This window comes from Heterodontus francisci, chromosome 12 (assembly GCF_036365525.1).
Source record: "Heterodontus francisci isolate sHetFra1 chromosome 12, sHetFra1.hap1, whole genome shotgun sequence".
NCBI lineage: Eukaryota > Metazoa > Chordata > Chondrichthyes > Heterodontiformes > Heterodontidae > Heterodontus > Heterodontus francisci.
This window is the reverse complement of record NC_090382.1, coordinates 74,086,414-74,108,027: the sequence shown is the minus strand read 5'-3', so window position 1 is coordinate 74,108,027 and position 21,614 is coordinate 74,086,414. Positions and strand designations below refer to the sequence as shown.

Genomic DNA, 21,614 nt, shown 5'->3' with positions numbered 1-21,614 from the left:
GGGGGAAAAGACATTGGAGTGGGACTAGCTTAGAGCTACTCTTGTAGAGAGCTAGCATCGGCATGACAGGTTGAATAGCCTCCTGCTGTGCTGTAACCATTCTATGATTCTAACTAAGTATTGGTAAAATTGATTCCAACTGCATTTCATGTCCTAGTCCTGACTCCATCAACATCCTCAACTTCAACCTCAAGTATAGCTCAGAGATTAAAGGCTAAGTATCCTACTTGAACCAATGCTGAGCTTCCTACCTACATTTCATCTGTTGCCAAGGCTACTCTGACAAGGGCACAGCAGAGTGCTGGTGCAGAGCAGGGGTTTTAAGTGAGCATACAGGTTCAATGTTCCAGGGATAGCAGAGGAGTTGATTTCCATCTAGACAGCCAAATCACTCAAAGCAGGCCTTCCAAAACAAGGATGCCAATGGCTCCAAAATTAAAGCAAAGGTCGGCACTGGCGCAGTGGTTAGCTCCGCAGCCTCACAGCTCCAGGGACCCGGGTTCGATTCTGGGTACTGCCTGTGCGGAGTTTGCAAGTTCTCCCTGTGACCGCGTGGGTTTTCGCCGGGTGCTCCGGTTTCCTCCCACAGCCAAAGACTTGCAGGTGATAGGTAAATTGGCCGTTGTAAATTGTCCCTAGTTTAGGTAGGTGGTAGGGAATATGGGATTACTGTAGGGTTAGTAGAAATGGGTGGTTGTTGGTCGGCACAGACTCAGTGGGCCGAAGGGTTTATTTCAGTGCTATATCTCTAAATAAATAAATAAAAAATAAATAAATACACATTAAATAGGACACTTGCCAGAGAATCTTTTATTTAACTTGTGTCAATCAATATTTTGAATAATTTCATGGCTCCTTTTCTCTTCCTGGTTTGCTGTATTGGTAGCTGCTGACTGCCAATTCTTGATTAATAATTTGCATTCCCACTTGCTACATTTTAGGAACATAAGAAATAGAAACAGGAGTAGCCATACAACCCATTGAGCTCAGCCATTCAGTAAGATCATGGGTGAACTTCTACATCAACTCTACTTTCCCACTCTATCCCCAAATCCCTTCGTAGCCAAGAATTTATCAATCTCTTAAATATACTATTTGACTGAGCATCCACGGTCATCGGAGGTGCAGAATTCCGAAGATTTACAACTCAGTGAAATTTCTCCTCATCTCAGTCCTAAATGGCTGACCATTTATCCCGAGACTATGGCCTCTAATTCCAGACTCTCCAGCCAGGGGAAACAGCCTCTCAGCATCTACCCTGTCAAGCCCTCTCAGAATGTTACATGTCAATGAGATCACCTTTCATGCTTCTAAACTCCAGAGAATAGGGCCATTCTACTCAAATCTCTCCTCATAGGACAGCTCTCTTATCCCAGGAATCAATCTAGTGAACCTTCATAGCACCCGTAAGACAAGTACATTCTTCCTTAGGTTAGGCGACGGAGACCAAAGCTGTACACAATACTCCAGATGTGGATTCACCAAAGCCCTATAGAATTGGAGCAAGACTTCCTTACTCATGCACTTCAATCCCCTTGCAATAAAGGCCAATAGAACATCTGCCTTCCTAATTGCTTGCTGTACCTACATGTTAACTTTGTGACTTACGTACAAAGACCCTGAAATCCTTCTGAATACCAACAGTTAGTAGTCTCTGATTTAAAAAAAATGCTTTTCCATTCTTCCTACCAAAGTGGATAATTTTACAAATCCCACAATATATACTCCATCCCTTCTTGCCAAATCACTTAACTGGTCTATATCCCTTTGCAGCCTCTCTGAGTTTTCCTCACAGTTTACCTTCCCACCTAGCTTTGTATCGTCAGCAAACCTGGATATATAACACACAGTCGCTTCATTTAAATCATTGACACAAATTGTAAATTGCTGAGGCCCAAGCACTGATCTTTACAGCACTCCGCTAGCTACACTCTGCCATTCCAAAAATGACCCATTTATTCCTTCTGTTTTCTGTCCATTAACCAAGTTTCAATCCATGCTAATATATTACCCCCAATCCTATGAGCCCTACATAAGAACATAATAGGAGCAGGAGTAGGCCATTCAGCCCCTCAAGCCTGCCCCACCATTCAATAAGATCATGGCTGATCTATCCCAGGTCTCAACTCCTCTTTGGGCCTGCTCCGCATATCCCTCGACTCCGAGATTTCAAAAATCTACCTACCTCCTCCTTAAATACATTTAATGATCTAGCCTCCACAACTCAGAGAATTCCAGACATTTACCACCTTCTGAGAGAAGAAATTCCTTCGCATCTCAGTTTTAAATGTGTGCCCCATTATTCTGTAACTATGTCCCCAAGTTTGAGATTCACCCACCAGTGGGAACATATTCTCAACAACTACCCTATCAAGCCCCCTTAAAATCTTATATGTTACTATAAGATCACCTCTCATTCTTCTAAACGTCAATGAATAAAGGCATAACCTGTTTAGCCATTCTTGATAAGACAACCTCTTCATCCCAGGAATCAGCCTAGTGAACTTTTTCTGAACTGCCGCCAATGCTAGTATATCCTTCCTTAAATACGGGGACCAAAACTGTACGCAGTGCTCCAGGTGTGGCCTCACCAACACTCTGCACAGTTAGAATTAGAATTAGAATATTACAGCGCAGTACAGGCCCTTCGGCCCTCGATGTTGCGCCGATCATCTGACCTACACTATTCCATTTACATCCATATGTCTATCCAATGACCACTTAAATGCCCTTAAAGTTGGCGAGTCTACTACTGTTGCAGGCAGGGCGTTCCACGCCCCTACTACTCTCTGCGTAAAGAAACTACCTCTGACATCTGTCCTATATCTTTCACCCCTCAACTTAAAGCTATGTCCCCTCGTGTTTGCCATCCTCATCCGAGGAAAAAGACTCTCACTATCCACCCTATCTAACCCTCTGATTATCTTGTATGTCTCTATTAAGTCACCTCTCCTCCTCCTTCTCTCCAACGAAAACAACCCCAAGTCCCTCAGCCTTTCCTCGTAAGACCTTCCTTCCATACCGGGCAACATCCTAGTAAATCTCCTCTGCACCCTTTCCAAAGCTTCGACATCCTTCCTATAATGCGGTGACCAGAACTGCACGCAATACTCCAGGTGCGGCCTCACCAGAGTTTTGTACAGCTGCATCATGACCCCGTGGCTCTGAAACTCGATCCCCCTACTAATAAAGGCTAACACACCATATGCCTTCTTAACAGCCCTATTAACCTGGGTAGCAACTTTCAGGGATTTATGTACCTGGATACCAAGATCTCTCTGCTCATCTACACTACCAAGAATCTTCCCATTAGCCCAGTACTCTGCATTGCTGTTACTCCTTCCAAAGTGAATCACCTCACACTTCTCCGCATTAAACTCCATTTGCCATCTCTCAGCCCAGCTCTGCAGCCTATCTATGTCCCTCTGTACCCTACAACACCCTTCGACACTATCCACAACTCCACCGACCTTCGTGTCATCCGCAAATTTACTAACCCACCCTTCTACACCCTCATCCAGGTCGTTTATAAAAATGACAAACAGCAGTGGCCCCAAAACAGAACCTTGCGGTACACCACTAGTAACTAAACTCCAGGATGAACATTTGCCATCAACCACCACCCTCTGTCTTCTTTCAGCTAGCCAATTTCTGATCCAAAGCTCTAAATCACCTTCAACCCCATACTTGCGTATTTTCTGCAATAGCCTACCGTGGGGAACCTTATCAAACGCCTTACTGAAATCCATATACACCACATCCACGGCTTTACCCTCATCCACCTGTTTGGTCACCTTCTCGAAAAACTCAATAAGGTTTGTGAGGCACGACCTACCTTTCACAAAACCGTGCTGACTATCGCAAATGAACTTATTCTTTTCAAGATGATTATAAATCCTGTCTCTTATAACCTTTTCCAACATTTTACCCACAACCGAAGTAAGGCTCACAGGTCTATAATTACCAGGGCTGTCTCTACTCCCCTTCTTGAACAAGGGGACAACATTTGCTATCCTCCAGTCCTCCGGCACTACTCCTGTCGACAATGACGACTTAAAGATCAACAACAACGGCTCTGCAATCTCCTCCCTGGCTTCCCAGAGAATCCTAGGATAAATCCCATCTGGCCCAGGGGACTTATCTATTTTCACTCTTTCCAAAATTGCTAACACCTCCTCCTTGTGAATCTCAATCCCATCTAGCCTAGTAGGCTGTATCTCAGTAATCTCCTCGGCAACATTTTCTTTCTCTACTGTAAATACTGACGAAAAATATTCATTTAACGCTTCCCCTATCTCCTCTGATTCCGCACACAACTTCCCACTACTATCCTTGATTGGCCCTGTTCTAACTCTAGTCATTCGTTTATTCCTGATATACCTATAGAAAGCCTTAGGGTTTTCTTTGATCCTATCCGCCAATGACTTCTCGTGTCCTCTCCTTGCTCTTCTTAGCCCTCCCTTTAGATCCTTCCTGGCTAGCTTGTAACTCTCAAGCGCCCTAACTGAGCCTTCACGTCTCATCCTAACATAAGCCGCCCTCTTCCTCTTGGCAAGCGCTTCAACTTCTTGAGTAAACCACGGCTCCCTTGCTCGACAACTTCCTCCCTGCCTGACAGGTACATACTTATCAAGGACACGCATTAGCTGCTCCTTGAATAAGCTCCACATTTCGTTTGTGCCCATCCCCTGCAGTTTCCTTCCCCATCCTACACATCCTAAATCTTGCCTAATCGCGTCATAATTTCCTTTCCCCCAGCTATAATTCTTGCCCTGCGGTATATACCTGTCCCTGCCCATCGCTAAGGTAAACCTAACCGAATTGTGATCACTATCGCCAAAGTGCTCACCTACATCTAAATCGAACACCTGGCCGGGTTCATTACCCAGTACCAAATCCAATGTGGCATCGCCCCTGGTTGGCCTGTCCACATACTGTGTCAGAAAACCCTCCTGCACACACTGGACAAAAACAGACCCATCTAAAGTACTCGAACTATAGTATTTCCAGTCAATATTTGGAAAGTTAAAGTCCCCCATAACCACTACCCTGTTACTCTCGCTCCTGTCGAGAATCATCTTCGCTATCCTTTCCTCTACATCTCTGGAACTATTCGGAGGTCTATAGAAAACTCCCAACAGGGTGACCTCTCCTCTCCTGTTTCTAACCTCGGCCCATACTACCTCAGTAGACGAGTCCTCAAACGTCCTTTCTGCCGCTGTAATACTTTCCTTGATTAACAATGCCACACCCCCCCCTCTTTTACCCTCTTCTCTGTTCTTTCTGAAACATCTAAATCCCGGAACCTGCAACATCCATTCCTGCCCCTGCTCTACCCATGTCTCCGAAATGGCCACAACATCAGGATCCCAGGTACCAACCCATGCTGCAAGCTCACCCACCTTATTCCGGATGCTCCTGGCGTTGAAGTAGACACACTTTAAACCAAGTTCTTGCTTGCCAGTGCCCTCTTGCGTCCCTGTAACCTTATCCCCTACCTCACTACTCTCAACAGCCTGTACACTGGCACTGCAATTTAGGTTCCCATTCCCCTGCTGATTTAGTTTAAACCCCCCCGAAGAGCACTAACAAATCTCCCCCCCAGGATATTGGTACCCCTCTGGTTCAGGTGAAGACCATCCTGTTTGTAGAGGTCCCACCTACCCCAGAAGCAGTTGTAATAAGACTGCCCTATTTTTAAATTCTAACCCCCTGGCAATAAAGGCCGAAATTCCATTTGCCTTCCTAATTACTTGCTGCACCTGCATGCTAACGTTTTGTGTTTCATGCACAGCAGATCCCTCTGTACTGCAGTATTTTGTAGTCTTTCTCCATCTAAATAATCTGCCTTTTTATTCTTCCTACCAAAGTGGATAACCTCACACTTTCCCACATTGAACTCCATCTGCCAAGTTTTTGCCCACTCACTTAACCGATCTATATCCCTTTGCAGATTTTGAGTCCTCATCACAACAAGCCTTCCCACCTATTTTTGTATTGTCAGCAAATTTGGATACACTACACTCTGTCCCTCCCTCCAAGTCACTGACATAGATAGTAAATAGTTGAGGCCCTAGAACCGATCCTTGTGGCACCCCACTAGATACGGCTTTCCAACCTGAAAAAGACCCATTGATCCTGACTCTCTGCTCTCCGTGTATTAGCCAATCTTGAATCCATGCCAGCACATTACCCCCAATACCCTGAGCTCTTATTTTGTGCAATAAGCTTTTATGTGGCACCTTATCGAACGCTTTCTGAAAATTCAAATACACTACATCTACCGGTTCCCCTTTATCCATTCTGCTTGTTATATCCTCAAAGAACGCTAACAAATTTGTCAAACATGATTTCCCTTTCATAAAACCATGTTGACTCTGTTTGATTGCATTATGTTTTTCTAAATGTCCTGCTATTTCTTCTTAACCTTGTTTAGCAACCTCTTGTGTGGCACCTTATTGAATGTCTTTTGAAAATCCAACTACATCCACTGGTTCCCCCTCATCTACACTGCTAATTACAAGATCAAAGATATCCTACACTTTCACTTCAGTTGCAGTTTGAGGAGGATAATATTTGAGTTTATCAGGTACGTGTTGCCATACTTTCAAGTATGGCACTCTGAAGTGTGGTAGGTGTACTATATGATGTGAGATCAATTGAAATATTGATATAATTTCTTCAGTAATTCTACTTAATGAAAATGCTAACAATTGGTGTGATTCAACTTCTCATTAGAACTTTTCATTTAATTCACTTACTACAACTGATTGATCAATAAGCATTTCAGAGTTAATAACCTATGTCAATTTGGAGAAAAGCATTTCCAAAAGTAAATGGTACTAGGAAAGACTTCACTCCCTGTCTGTGAATTTCCCTTCTCATATGTTATTTTGCACTGGTTGAAAATCATTCCCTTATAAAAATTAATTAGTATCTCTCACCTTTTTATACTTCCACAGCTGGTTTCCAAGCATTCCATGGCAATCAAATAATGTGACTGGACTGTTATGTGAAACAGCATCAAAACAAAATTTCCTAGTATGCAAGGGATCTCCAGGGCGTATGTCTTCTCGCCAACCCAATGTGAATCCCTGATGGGCAAAGTTCAAAATCAGATATGAAATCAGTAATGCAACAAACACCTGCAAAAAGTGACAAAATACTACTGCTGTGAAAATCTTACACTGCAGTACTTTGAAAGAGAAAGGATAATGGGAAGGGATCAACATGGGATGGAGGAGGTGGGGAAGTGTGTGATTGGGAGGAAGGTTTAGGAAAGAGCCATTGAAGATCAGATTTTCATCACAAATCCCATCCCAATTGCAACCTGCTGGTGGCTCCTTTCCCTCCTACAACACACTAGGGCAGCACAGTGGCGCAGTGGTTAGCACTGCAGCCTCACAGCTCCAGCGACCCGGGTTCAATTCTGGGTACTGCCTGTGTGGAGTTTGCAAGTTCTCCCTGTGTCTGCGTGGGTTTCCTCTGGGTGCTCCGGTTTCCTCCCACATGCCAAAGACTTGCAGGTTGATAGGTAAATTGGCCATTATAAAAAAAAAAATTGCCCCGAGTAGAGGTAGGTGGTAGGGAAATATAGGGACAGGTGAGGATGTGGTAGGAATATGGAATTAGTGTAGGATTAGTATAAATGGGTGGTTGATGGTTGGCACAGACTCGGTGGGCCGAAGGGCCTGTTTTAGTGCTGTATCTCTAAACTAAGCTAGACCACCCAGTGCCTCTCTTCCATCCACAATGGAGAATGAAGCAGGAAAGGGCAGAGAGAAATGAGCAGAGTTAAGGGAAGAGAAGCAGCAGAAAGGGAGACACAAAAGCAGAAGAGGAGAGACAGAGAATCAGCAACATGTTATAACTAACTGATTCTTAGTTTGTTAACTGAAATTGAAGCAGAGTTTCATCCTACTGACCTGTTCATGGGACCAGGTCCCATCTGCACCACCTTTGATACAAATGTCCAATTTCAGCTGTGAGCCAGAAACCCCATGTTTACTGTCCACACACAGACCAATACCAACATTCCGAATCTGGGAAAGAAAGTGATTTATGTGAATCACAAATTTACCTTTTTAATGACTGCAAAAGAGGACTCCAAACACAAAAGGAATTGTTTTCAACTTGAATATTTTATGACAAGTTTTTTTGACAAGGGCTTTTCTGGTTTCTGAACTTTGCACAGGGAGGACCAATGCCAACTGTGCATTACACTGACTCAAATCTTTAGTGAAAGTAGCTTAACCTCCCCTCTTTCAATAACTTTGATTTTTCCTCATCTATTAGGAATGAAAATAAAGTGTGGAGAAAGGAGGATATTTGGCCATCAACACCATTTCTTTCATGGACTATGTAGAACCATCAATATCATCTATTTATGTTTCTATCCCATTTGAAGGTTTCAAACTATTAGCATTGATGTAATTAACATTATAAATGTTCGATCACTTTTTTGAACTTTTCTCTTTGCAAATATTATTGTAATTTCTTCTTTCTACTGGCTAACTATTTGCTTTTCAGTGTTTAAGAATCTCAACCCCTGCCATGCCCCCAGACATTTGAAAACAGGAGAAATCACCATCTTTGGTGGAATTTTGTTTGTAACTGTACCTTCATATTCCTCGTTATAGCTCCATTGACATCTGTTCAGGAAATAATTCCATCTGACATGTAACACCCTTCTACTGGTTCATGGCCTTCCCCCTCTTAACTCATCAACCCTTGTTTCTATATTTCTTACCCTAGGAAAACAAATAAAAGCTCTATTAACATTATTTACCTCATATGTTTCACTGTCTACCTACATAACTGTTCAATTCCCCATTACAATGGTTATTAACTGTACTAGGTCATTCCACTTAAACTGATCTTTTCTGAGTACCTAATACTAAACTGTTGTTTTTGACCTATTCACCAGTTCAGAAACACAGTAGTATGACCTAGATAAAGGTTTCCACTATAGAACTGCCTGCTGAAGTTATACCTAAGAGTCTTACTGGTATACTAGGTTTCATTATAGTAGCCTCACAGAACATCTAATACTTCTACAATCTTGTCTTTTCCCTCACCTAACTACACCTTCTGTCAAATAGGCAACACTGAACTATAATATCCCTTCGTAAATTCCAGCAAACCCACCTCTCCCCAGGCACCAGCTGGAGGTTCCACTGGCGGATAGTATTTAGGCAAATCCCATGCCACTTCAGTCATGAACCACTTAAAGCTTTTGCAATTAAGGGAATTCCGCAGTTCTTTCTGTGCAATCAAATCTCCAGCAGAAATATGTCTGTACTCAGGTCTTCGTTGATAGAGATACTCAGCATACTCATCCATCCACACTTCAGCAACTCGTTTCAAATTCTGTAACACAAATTCTCTGAATGAGATAAGTAGTCAGTCCCTTTTTTGCATAATGAAAAAATTAACTTGGAAATTACACACATTTTTTGAAGATGCTCCAAGGACTGAGAATATTTGGTTATAATTCCTGAAGTCCAGTGGGTGAGGAGATATAAAGTTTCCGCCTATGTGGATTGACAATCATGTGGGATCTGGAGATTTGAGGAGTATTAGTTATCTATTTCCCCGAAATGTATTGGTCATCTCTTTCTCCCTGGAGGGAGTTTTTTGGGTGTAGTGGAAGTGGACTCCAGACTTCTGACACTTTGCAAGGTCCAGGAAGAGGCACATTGCATGAGTTGGTGGAGCTTGCCAATTGTTACCCAAAAATCTGGATGTGCGGAAGTGGCCAGAACAGACAGCAATGTGCCAGCTTGGCTGAAGCCCCTCCAGTCACTAAATTTTCCTCATCACACTGGCAACTTGCACAAATCTGAAGTCCTCACACGAGTATTTAGTTTTTGAGGCAGAATTCAGCCTGTGTTAATGTTGATTGATTTCACATGTTTTAAGTACCACTCAACATTTTGTTAATGATGTCTAAAATCTCATATGGAGCTGCAGGCAGTCAAATCTATTCCCCGCTTAATAATCAAACTTGAATGCATTGTGTGTGGGGGAAAAAAAGACCCAGGGAAGGTCTCATACCATGACAGACTTAGGCATCTGTCAGTGTAAACTGTAGCCCAACTCACCACTGACATCTTTATAAGAGAAAAATTGCAATCATATATGTTGTGTACAGTTAAAACAAGCAAGTGGCATAAATTGCAGGAGATCACAATACACACGTAAAATGGGTCTACAATTCTACTGACAAGATAAAGGAAGCTGGATTTAATAGTTAACTTCAAAGAGCTCTTTCTTAACACAAGTGCTCTAAGAAACATTTGTTCCATTCAGCATTTGTTGGTGGCTAGTCCTGTGCTATTACACCTCAGTAGTGCCAAACTGACACATAGGATGGTGCAAGACCAAAGGGACCGATACCTAGCAAGACCTATTATCCTTTCATTTGGATCTAAATAGACTGGTTGACCAAAGAAACAAACAAGATAGTATTAAGGCACAACTGCTCAAGACAAAGCTCCCAATCAAAATATATGATTCTGATTGTGGTGGAAGCAATGCACTGTCAATTCAGTCCCATCACTCCACAGATCACCTAGCATATCACTTCAAACTTTCCAAATTAAAGAAAGTCACAGCTGAATTGAACCATCTATTAACCCCTGAATGAGGAACCAAACCAGGTGTCTTTAGAACAAATTAACTGTTTATTAGAAAAAACTAAATTCTTAAACACTAAAATAAAAACATTTAAAATAGAAAAAATAGCATCCTTGCAGATTTACACTTCCTGATAAACAATCCTCTGATTGAAGTCCACTCGCAATCTTCCAGGGTCTGATGAAGAAAGGAAAACAGTCCAACATCCGAAGATTTGCACTTCTTTTTCTTCCAGCGATGACCATAGCAGATCAACAACTCACAACCACTTTCAACAGAATCAATCTGGCTTTAGAATTTTGAGGGATAATAAAAGTCACAGTCTAAATTCCTCCTTCAGCTTAAATTAACAGAGATCTCCATTCAGTTCATGCTGGCCCAGTTGTCTGTGTCTGTTAGAACAGTCCGTCTCAAATAAAAAGCCAGTTTAAAAGTCAATCACAACACTGTATAATGATCCTCAATCTGAGTGGTTGTATCCATAGCAACCAGGATGCACCTTTTGAAGCTGGTTGGTTCCCTCTCTGTATGGTTGCATCCAACGGCAACCCAAATGCACCTGCTCGGTAACTACTGAGGCTTGCTTGCTCTTAAAGCAGTACTGATCCTTTTCTGTCCTAAAGACTCACCGAATATTTCCCAGGAAAAAAAAAAGGATCATAACACCTCCCCCCCAGACGGAATGAAACGCCATTCCCGAAATGCATTTCATTACAATGTGTAAAAGATATAAATTGAAAAAAAATGCTAACACATTTTTTCCTACATTTACAGATATAGAATGTTTCTAAAATGATAAGATTAAAACAACAAGTTCTACCAGAACAATTTCAGCTTTAAATTTTCAAAAGGTTGTCCCAATTAACCCATTTCAAATTTCCAAGCATATCTTGCAGTTGTTTTGTGTTTTCCTTCCAAGTGTCCCTATTGTCCATCACCTCAGCCAGGTGGACTGCACAGCTAGGGTTCACTATTCTGAGAAGTTTCTCGAGCACCCCTTAACCTGTGTGGCGTCACTGGATACTGGAAAACCCTGTCCGGTGTAACAGAAACTGATTTTTCCTTATCCTGGGGTGTCAAAGGAATTTGACAGTATCCCTCCAACACATCTGTCTCTTTAAGACATATTGTGTTGCCCACTCTGTCCATACAGTCTTCTAAATGAGAATTTGGGTAATTTGCCTTCTTTACCGCAGTTACTGTTCTATAGTCTATGCAAGTTTGAGCCGACCCACCGGGTTAGGTATCATAACCACCTGCAAATTCCAGCTGTCCTGACTAGGTTCAACTAAGCTACCCTTCAGCATGCATTGTACTTCTGCTTCCACTTGGGCCTGTCTGTCTGGACCTAAGCGGCAAGGATGTTGTTTTAAAGGAATGGTTCCCCCTATACCCACATCATGTGTGGCTAAGATTGTACCTCATGGCTTATCCCTACAAACATTTTTAAACATTGTGAAAAGTCTGGTTAGGTCTTCACGCTGTTTTGCCTCCATGTGTAAAAGCATATTGTCCAATTTTCCTAGACATTCTGTATTTGCTAATCTGATAGAGTTGGAGGTTCAATCTGAGAATTTCCTAGGCCTGCTTCTGCCTCATCCTCACTATCCTTTTCAACAGTCCCGATTACCTGACATACCTGTGTTGGCTTATCTTTCTCCCTGCAGTAATATTGCTTGAGCATATTGATGTGACACAACCAGTTCTTCTACCGATGATCAGGGGTGTCAATCAAGTAATCTACCTTACTCACTCTTTTGATCACTCTATATGGGCCACTGAACCGTGCTTTTAATGGTTCTCCCTGTAATGGTAACAACACTAATACTTCATCCCCTGGTTGAAACTCACAGGCTTTTGAATACTTGTCTGCCCAATTTTTCATATTGGCTTGGGATGCTTTAAGGTCTCCCTGAGCCACACCACAAGCTTTTGTGAGCCTTTCCCGGAACACAGATACATAATCCAGCTGCGAGGATTCATTCTTTTGTTCCAAGAATCTGTCCTTGACAAGTTTTAGAGGACCTCTTACTTCATGTCCGTAAACCAATTTGAAAGGCCTGTAGACTCATTCGGGGAGTCTCTGGTGGCAAATAAAAGGAAGACTAGTCCTTTATTCCAGTCATGTGCTAGAGTCAGTCAGAGTGGGCCATCTTACAGTGCTGACCTTGTTTGCATTGGAGTGCTGACTTGGGTTGCATTAGAGTGCTAAAGTGGAAGTTTGGTGACTGAGGAAGTTCGGTGAGGAGGGAGCGAGGAGCTCCTTTCATTTCCTACCTGTCCTCAGTAAGGGAAGCGGAGAGTTTCCAAAGAGCACAGCTGACTGGTGAGTAAGTCCTGGTGGGTATTTTTCAAACTGGATTGAATTGTAAGTCATTGTTTTAGTAAGACTTAGTTGTTTTTTAAAAAATTATAATAGTCTTCTAAAGTTTTAAATTTAAAGGGTTCAGTCATGGCAGGAGAGCTTAAAGCCGTGGTTTGCTCCTCTTGTGGGAATCCAGGAACATTTCCAGTCCCCAGGACCAGCATGTGTGCAGGAAGTGTGTCCAGCTGCAGCTCCTGGAAGCTCAGGTTTCAGAGCTGGAACGGCGGCTGGAAACACTGTGGAGCATCCGCGAGGCTGAGAGCATTGTGGATAGCACGTATAGAGAGGTGGTCACACCGCAGCTGAAGGGACTTGAGGAAGGAAGGGAATGGGTGACCACCAGGCAGTCCAAGAGAAACAGCAGGTAGTTCAGGAATTCCCTGGGGTCCCGCTTGCAAATCGGTATTCCATTTTGGAGGCTGATGAGGCTGGTTCCTCCAGGGAGTGCGGACAGAGCCAAGCTTCTGGCACCGCAAGCAGCCTGTCTGTACAGGAAGGGGGAAATAGAGGAAGAGCAATAGTAATAGGGGATTCTATAGTCAGGGGAACAGATAGGTGCTACTGTGGCCATCAACGTGACTCCAGGATGGTGTGTTGCCTCCCTGGTGCCAGGGTCCGGGATGTCTGAACGGCTGCAGGGCATCCTGAATGGGGAGGGTGATGAGGCAGAGGTCATGGTACATGTTGGTACCAATGACAAAGGTAGAAAGAGGGATGAGGTCTTGCATCAAGAATTCAGGGAGTTAGGCAGTAGACTAAAAAGCAGGACCACTCGGGTTGTAATCTCTGGATTACTCCCAGTGCCACATGCTAGTGAGTATAGAAATACGAGAATAGCACAGATGAATGCGTGGCTTCAGAGTTGGTGCAGGAGGGTGGGTTTTAGATTCCTGGACCACTGGGACCGTTTCTGGGGAAGGTGGGACCTGTACAAACGGGTCGGCCTACATCTGAACCAGAGGGGGACTAACATCCTTGCTGGTGGGTTTGCTAGTGCTGTTGGGAGGAGTTTAAACTAATCTGGCAGGGGGAGGGGATGCAGACTCCTAGCAGAATAGGGACACAGCTAAACACAGGAAAGCAAACAAGTAGAGGGAATACAGCGGAAGTAAGTTTCAAGGGAGTAAGACCAGGATGGAAGGTCTCTACTTTAATGCCAGGAGTATTGCAGGCAAAACGGATGAGTTTAGGGCAAGGATTGACACGTGGAATTGAGATATAGTAGCCATCACGGAGACATGGTTGAGGGAGGGGCAGGATTGGCAGCTCAATATCCCGGGACATGGAATCTTCAGGCGAGACAGAGGAGGGGGTAAAAGAGGAGGGGGCATTGTAATATTAGTTAAGAAATCAGTTACTGCAGTAAAGAGAGATGATATCTTGGAGGGGGCATCAAATGAAGCTTTATGGGTAGAGTTTAGGAATAAAAAAGGGACAGCCACATTGCTAGGTGTTTATTATAGACCCCCAGATAGTCAGTGGGAAATTGAGGAGCAAATGTGTGTGCAATTTGCAGAAGTGTGTAAAAATAATAGGGTAATTATATTAGGTGATTTCAACTTTCCCAACATTAATTGGGATAGTCATCGTGTTACGGGCTTAGATGGAGTGGAGTTCTTAAAATGTATACAGGAGAACTTTTTAGCTCAATGTGTAGAGGATCCAACAAGGGAGGGTGCAGTGCTGGACCTAATTCTGGGGAATGAAGCCGGACAGGTGGTTGATGTGCTGGTGGGGAACATTTTGGTGAAAGCAACCACAACATGGTACAATTTAAACATGTTATGGAGAAAGAAATAGACAAGTTGCAAAAAAAGGTTTTGGATTGGGGGAAGAGTGAAATTTAGTAAAATAAGGCAGGATCTGGCCAAAGTAGACTGGAAAGAGTTACTTGTTGGGAAATGTACAGAAGATCAGTGGGGGGCATTCAAAAAGGAAATGGGGAGGGTACAGGCCCAACTTGTTCCCTCTAGGGTAATAGGAAGGAGCAACAAGCCCAGAGAAGCATGGATGACCAGAAACATTCAGGGTACGATGAGAAGGAAAAGAGAGGCCTTTAGCAAATACAAGGAGAGCAAATCAATGGAAGCATTAGTGGAGTACAGAAAGTGTAAGATGGAGCTTAAGAAAGCAATTAGGAGAGCAAAGAGGAGATATGAGAAAGCTCTGGCTGGTAAGTAAGGAAAATTCCAAGATATTCTATAAGTATATCAATGGGAAGAGGATAACCAGGGAAAGAGTAGGACCCATTAGGGACCAAGGGGGAAATTTGTGGGTGGAGCCATAGGACATTGGTAGGGTGTTGAATGAATACTTCACATCTGTCTTCACCCAAGAGAATGAGGATGTAGATATGGAACTGAGAGAGAGAGACTGTGAGGTTCTTGAGCAAATTGTCATAGGGAGTGACAAGGTATTGGAGGTTTTGGAAGGCTTGAAAGTGGACAAATCTCCAGGTCTGGACAATTTGTGTCCCAGGATGCTGTGGGAGGCGAGGGTGGAGATTGCAGGGGCTCTGACCCTAATTTTAATTCCTCTCTGGCCACAGGGGAAATGCCAGAGGACTGGAGAATGTGGACCCACTATTTCAGAAAGGTTGTAGAGATAAGCCAGGGAACTACAGACCAGTGAGTCTCACATCAGTGGTATTGGAGAAAATTCTGAAGGAGAGAATCTATCTACACTTGGAGGGGCAAAATTTGATCAGGAATAGTCAGCATGGCTTTGTCAGAGGGAGGTCATGCCTAACAAATTTGATTGAATTTTTTGAGCATGTGACCAGGTGTGTAGATGAGGGTCGTGCAGTTGATGTAGTTTACATGGATTTCAGCAAAGCCTTTGACAAGGTCCCACATGGGAGACTTATCAAGAAAGCAAATGCACATGGGATACAGGGTAACTTGATAAGGTGGATTCAAAATTGGCTTAGCTGTAGGAGACAGAGTGATGACAGACAGCTGTTTTAGTGACTGGATGTCAGTGTCCAGTGGCATACCACAGGGATCTGTGCTGGGTCCCCTATTGTTTGTCATTTATATAAACGACATAGATGACTATGTGGGGGGTAGGATCAGTAAGTTCGCGGATGACACAAAGATTGGCCGAGTGGTTAACAGTGAGGTGGAGTGTCTTAGGTTACAGGAAGATATAGATGGGATGGTCAAATGGGCAGTAAAGTGGCAGATGGAATTTAACCCTGAAAAGCATGAGGTGATACACTTTGGAAGGAGTAATGTGACACGGAAGTATTCAATGAATGGCCTGACACTGGGAAGTTCTGAGGAACAATGGGACCTTGGCGTGTTTGTCCATAGATCTCTGAAGGCAGAAGGGCAGGTTAATAGGGTGGTGAAAAAGGCATATGGGACACTTGCCTTTATCAATCGAGGCATAGATTACAAAAGCAGTGAGGTCATGTTGGAGTTGTATAGAACTTTGGTAAGGCCACAGCTGGAGTACTGTGTGCAATTCTGGTCGCCACATTATAGGCCGGATGTGGTTGCACTGGAGGGGGTGCAGAGGCAATTCACCAGGATGTTGCCTGGGATGGAACATTTAAGCCATGAAGAGAGGTTGGATAGGCTTGGGTTGTTTTCGCTGGAGCAGAGAAGACTGAGGGGTGACCTGATCGAAGTGTACAAGATTATGAGGGGCATGGACAGGGTGGATAGGGAGCAGCTGTTCCCCTTAGTTGAAGGGTCAGTTACGAGGGGTCACAAGTTTAAGGTGAGGGGCGGGAGGTTTAAGGGGGATTTGAGGAAGAACTTTTTTTACCCAGAGGGTGGTGACGGTCTGGAATGCACTGCCTGGGAGGGTGGTAGAGGCGGGTTGTCTCACATCCTTTAAAAAGTACCTGGATGAGCACTTGGCACATCATAACATTCAAGGCTATGGGCCAAGTGCTGGCAAATGGGATTAGGTAGACAGGTCAGGTGTCTTTAAATGCATCGGTGCAGACTCGATGGGCCGAAGGGCCTCTTCTGCACTGTATTATTCTGTGATTCTGTGATGTGGATATTCGTGACAGTATGCTCAATCATCGTTTTGAGAGTCTGGTGAAATCTCTCTAAAGTTTTCTGTGACTGTGGGTAATATGCTCAAGATTTCAACTGTCTAATTCCCAAATTGCCCATGACTTCTTGGAATACCCTCGACATGAAATTAGAACCTTGATCTGATTGAACTTCAAGTGGCAACCCATATCTCAAAGAATTGAGTTAACTTTTCTACCACTATTCTAGCAGTATTGTCCTTAAAGGAATGGCCTCTGGAAATCATGTAGCCATAACCATGATAGTAAGAATGTAAGTTCTAATGTAAGGGCTAAAGGGATCAAGGGATATGGGGATATGGGGAGAAAGCAGAACAGGGTACTGAGTTTGGACAATCAGCCATGATCATATTGAAGAGCAGAGCAGGCTTGAAGGGCCAAATGGCCTACTCCTGCTCCTATTTTTCTATGTTTCTATTGATGCCCCGCTTTTGATTTTGGCAAGGGTCCTACACAGTCTACTAACACCCTGCTAAATAGTTCCTCAATCACTGGAATGGGAACTAGTGATGCTGGTTTTATGGTAAGTTGTGGTTTTCCCACCATTTGACAGGTATGACATGTCCTACAAAATTGTTTCACATCCTTTGTAAGACCTGGCCAGTAATAATGTTGGCTTATGCGTGATTTGGTCTTCCGAATTTCCCTATGTCTTGCAAAAGGAATGTTGTGCTCTAACCTTAATAATCCTTGGCTATATTTAGGTGGTATCAACAACTGTCCAGTCTTGGTCTGCAGGCCAATGAGGCGGTATCCATTTCCTCCTCAAAACCCTGTTTGCCATATAATAGCCTTCCGGAACTCCTTCTGCCTCAGCTTCTGACAGAGCCATCTGTGTTATTTGGTATATCTCTGGATCAGCTTGCTGTGCAGCAATAATAGATGATCTGTTCAACATCTCATTTGGATTATCTAAATCCCCAAATAAGGTATCAGATACTTGGCTATCTATTTGTGGTACCCCTTTTACCTTCGACAATGGATCCTGTTTAGCCATTGCTCGGGTCGCCACACATGCAGGAAATATTCCTGGAATTTGTTCCTTTAATTGCTCAGTTTCCTTAATTTCACTTGGTTCCTCTGTAATTATAGGAGAAACTGATACTTTTGATCCAGCCAAATCATTTCCTTGTCGATGAATTCCCTTTACTGGCAAACTGTGGACAACACCTACAGTTACTATCCCAGATATTAAGTCACTCTCTAGGCGTACTTTATACAAAGGTATGGGTATATACACCCCGCCAATTCCATTAACTAAAACTTTAGCGTTCAAGGCACTCTCTGGTGGAAACCTTATATCTTTCCCCAGCAAGTGTCTATGGGTTGCTCCAGTGTCCCTGAGTATAGTGATAGGTTTGCCTGCCTCATTTACAGGATATGGAGTTACTCTCCCCTTTGACAAAAATTCGTTATAATTCTCGGGTTGTTTATTTTTCACCTCTGCACTCCTTTTAGTTTTAGTATCTGGTTTCACAGCTGTCGTTAAAGCTATGGCATGGTCTGCTATACTCTCAGTCAGAGTCTTTTCCTCGCACTAGCTTTGCATACCCCATGGGTTTACCTCGCAATTTCCAGCACTCTGAACAAAGATGACTTATTTTGTGGTAATGATAACATTTTGCCTTGCGAATCTCACTTCTACCCTCAGCAACTTCCTTTCTGACCTTAGGTGGTGATCCTGGGGCATTCCCAACTGTTCTTTCTTGTCCCCGGCTACTTGCTATCAGTTCACTCTCCCACTTTCTATCCTTCTCAGGTTTATGGGGGTGACAGAGAAAATAGGTGGGCTTATTCACAAGCTCAAAATCATCAGTAATTTCTGCCGCTTGCCTAGCTTTCAAAACTTTCAGGTTATCAATGCGAGCTCTCGCTACTGAAAGAATGGAATTTTTAAATTCTTCTAAGAGAATCAATTCTCGAAGGTTCTCATATGTGGTTTCCATCTTAAAAGCCCGTATCCAACGGCCAAATGTAATTTGCTTCGCCCTCTCAAATTCTAAATATGTCTGCCCAGCCAATCTCCGCAAGTTCTTAAACTTCTGACGGTAAGTTTCAGAGACTAACTCATACACAAGAATAGCCTTTTTTGCCATCTCAATCTACTGACGCCTCTTCAGGGACTTCATGAGCTCTACCTACCAACCTGCCCTGCATAAGCAGTGTCCAGCTTTCTTCTGGCCATTTCATCCCTTTGGCTATTTTTCCAAAAGGTATGAAAAATACCTCTGCGTCCCTTTCCTCGAACATAGGAAGCGCCAGAATAAATTTAAACAACTTTTCGCTGGGTCCTGAGCTAAATTCAGATTCTTCCTGACCCAAATTTTCCCTGGATTCAAGACTACCCTTTTGTCTTAGTTCCATCTCTTTTAGTCTAAATTCCCTCTCTTCTCTTTCACTTTCTCTCCAAAATGCTCTCTCTTTCTCCCTATCCTCCAATTCAAGTTTTCTTATTGCTATTGCTTTTTCTTTTTCCTGTTCAAGATCCAGTTTCTCACTGAATCCAAGCCAACTCCACTGCATTATCCTCTGACTTACGACCTGTCTCTCGTATTCCCTTTCTTCTTCTAATTCCAGATGTTCAGCTTTAATGTCAATTATCTCTGCTTTTTTGGCACCCGATTTCAATTCTAACCCCAATTTTGCTGCCAATTCTTTTAATTTGTTCTCAAAGTTATCAAGTCACTCAGGGAAACATTCTGCTTTCCCAAAAACTTTACTGCAACCACTAATGCCATTACAATGTTATAAACGTACCTTATTCTACAAGAGACCTGGTTCTTTTTATTTCTTTGTAATTGGTGTTAGATTTAGATCCCAACACTACAAGTTTCCAATTGATATGATCCCAGACGCGAGAGCAATTAAATATGATGCCAGACGCAAGACCCTAATTTAAATATATTGTCCCAGAGAGGAGTCATTAATATGATTCCAAATGTGAGCCCTTCAATTAGTCTGATTCTGATCCCAGATGTGAGCCGCTTAATTAAAATTTGATTCGATCGCGAGCAACCGCTCAAGATAAAGCCCCCAATCAAAATACATGATTCTGATTGTGGTGGGAGCAACGCAGTGTCAATTCAGTCCCGTCACTCCACAGATCGCCTAAGATATCACTTTAAACTTTCCAAATTAAAGAAAACCACAGCCAAATTGAACCATCTATTAACCCCCAAATAAGGTGAACCAAACCAGGTGTCTTTAGATCAACAAGTGAACTGTATTAGAAAAAAAGCTAAATTCTTAAACACCAAGATAAAAACATTTAAAATATAAAAATTAGTGTCCTTGCAGGTTTACACTTCCCGATGAATAATCCTCTGATTAAAGTCCACTCGGATTCTTCAAGGGTCCGATGAAGAAAGGAAAACTGTCTAACATCTGAAGCTTCAAACTTCTCTTTCTTCTAGGTGATGACTATAGCAGATCAACAACATTACCCCCCAACACCTCATCCCCTTCCCACTGCACCTTCCCATGCAATCGCAGGAGGTGTAATACCTGCCCATTCACTTCCTCTTTCTTCACTATCCAAGGCCCCAAACATTGCTTTCAGGTGAAGCAGCGATTTACATGTACTTCTTTCAATTTAGTATACTGTATTCGTTGTTCACAATATGGTCTCCTCTACATCGGGGAGATCAAACGCAGATTAGGTGACCGCTTTGCGGAACACCTCCGCTCAGTCCGAAATCATGACCCTGAGCTTCCGGTTGCTGGCCATTTCAACACACACCCCTGTTCTCATGACCACATATCTGTCCTGGGATTGCAGCAGTGTTCCAGTAAACTCGTGGAACGCATCTCATTTACCGATGAGGCACGCTACAGCCTGCCGGACTGAACATTGAGTTCAATAATTTCAGAGCAGGACGGGCTCCACTTTTTATTTTCAGCTATTTTTTCTTTTATTTTTTTTGTGTTTATTTTATTTCATTTTGTATCATTTTTTTTATCCATGGGCCTACCCACTGCTTTTTCTTTGTGTCATGTTTGTGCTTTGGGTCAGGTTGTTCTATTTTTCTGTCAAGTAACACTCTCCACTAACGCTTCGTCTTTCAGCACACCATTAACATACCTGTTTGCCTTTGCTCCTTTTGGTCAGTTATTCTGTGTGTCCTTGTCCTATCAACGCCTTCTCTTTGGTTATCTCTTGCCCCATCCCCGCTTTATTTGCTTAAAACCTAATACATTTCTAGCCTCTGCCAGTTCTGATGAAGGGTCACTGACCTGAAACGTTAACTCTGCTTCTCTTTCCACAGATGCTGCCAGACCTGCGGAGTATTTCCAGCATTTCTTGTTTTTTTTTTCAGATTTCCAGCATCTGCAGTATTTTGCTTTTATTCAATAGAATCAATCTGGCTTTAGAATTTTGAGGGATAAAAAGTCACAGTCTAAATTCTTTCTTCAGCTTAAATTAACAGAGATTTCTGTTCAGTTCATACTGATCCAGCTGTTTGTGACTGTTAGAACAGTCTGTCTCAAATAAAAAGCCTGTTTAAAAGTCAATTGCAACATTGTATATTGTCATGCAGACTACCTGCCAAGAATTAGGCA

The 21,614-nt window shown here is 43.0% G+C and overlaps 1 protein-coding gene across 2 annotated transcripts in view; it reads right to left on the bottom strand.

Moving 5' to 3' along the window:
- LOC137375926 (polypeptide N-acetylgalactosaminyltransferase 10-like) overlaps window positions 1–21,614 on the bottom strand; it is a 137,526-nt gene that overhangs the window by 11,335 nt on the left and 104,577 nt on the right. Inside the window, exons 9-11 of one of the 2 annotated variants that reach the window (XM_068043634.1) lie at window positions 9,148–9,369; window positions 7,926–8,042; window positions 6,945–7,094 (exon numbers count right to left, since the gene is read on the bottom strand). In XM_068043634.1, coding sequence (XP_067899735.1) covers window positions 6,945–7,094; window positions 7,926–8,042; window positions 9,148–9,369 — 489 coding nt within the window. Of the gene's footprint in view, window positions 1–6,944; window positions 7,095–7,925; window positions 8,043–8,619; window positions 8,751–9,147; window positions 9,370–21,614 lie in introns of those variants that run through there. The other variant, XR_010976097.1, reaches the window with a different exon arrangement.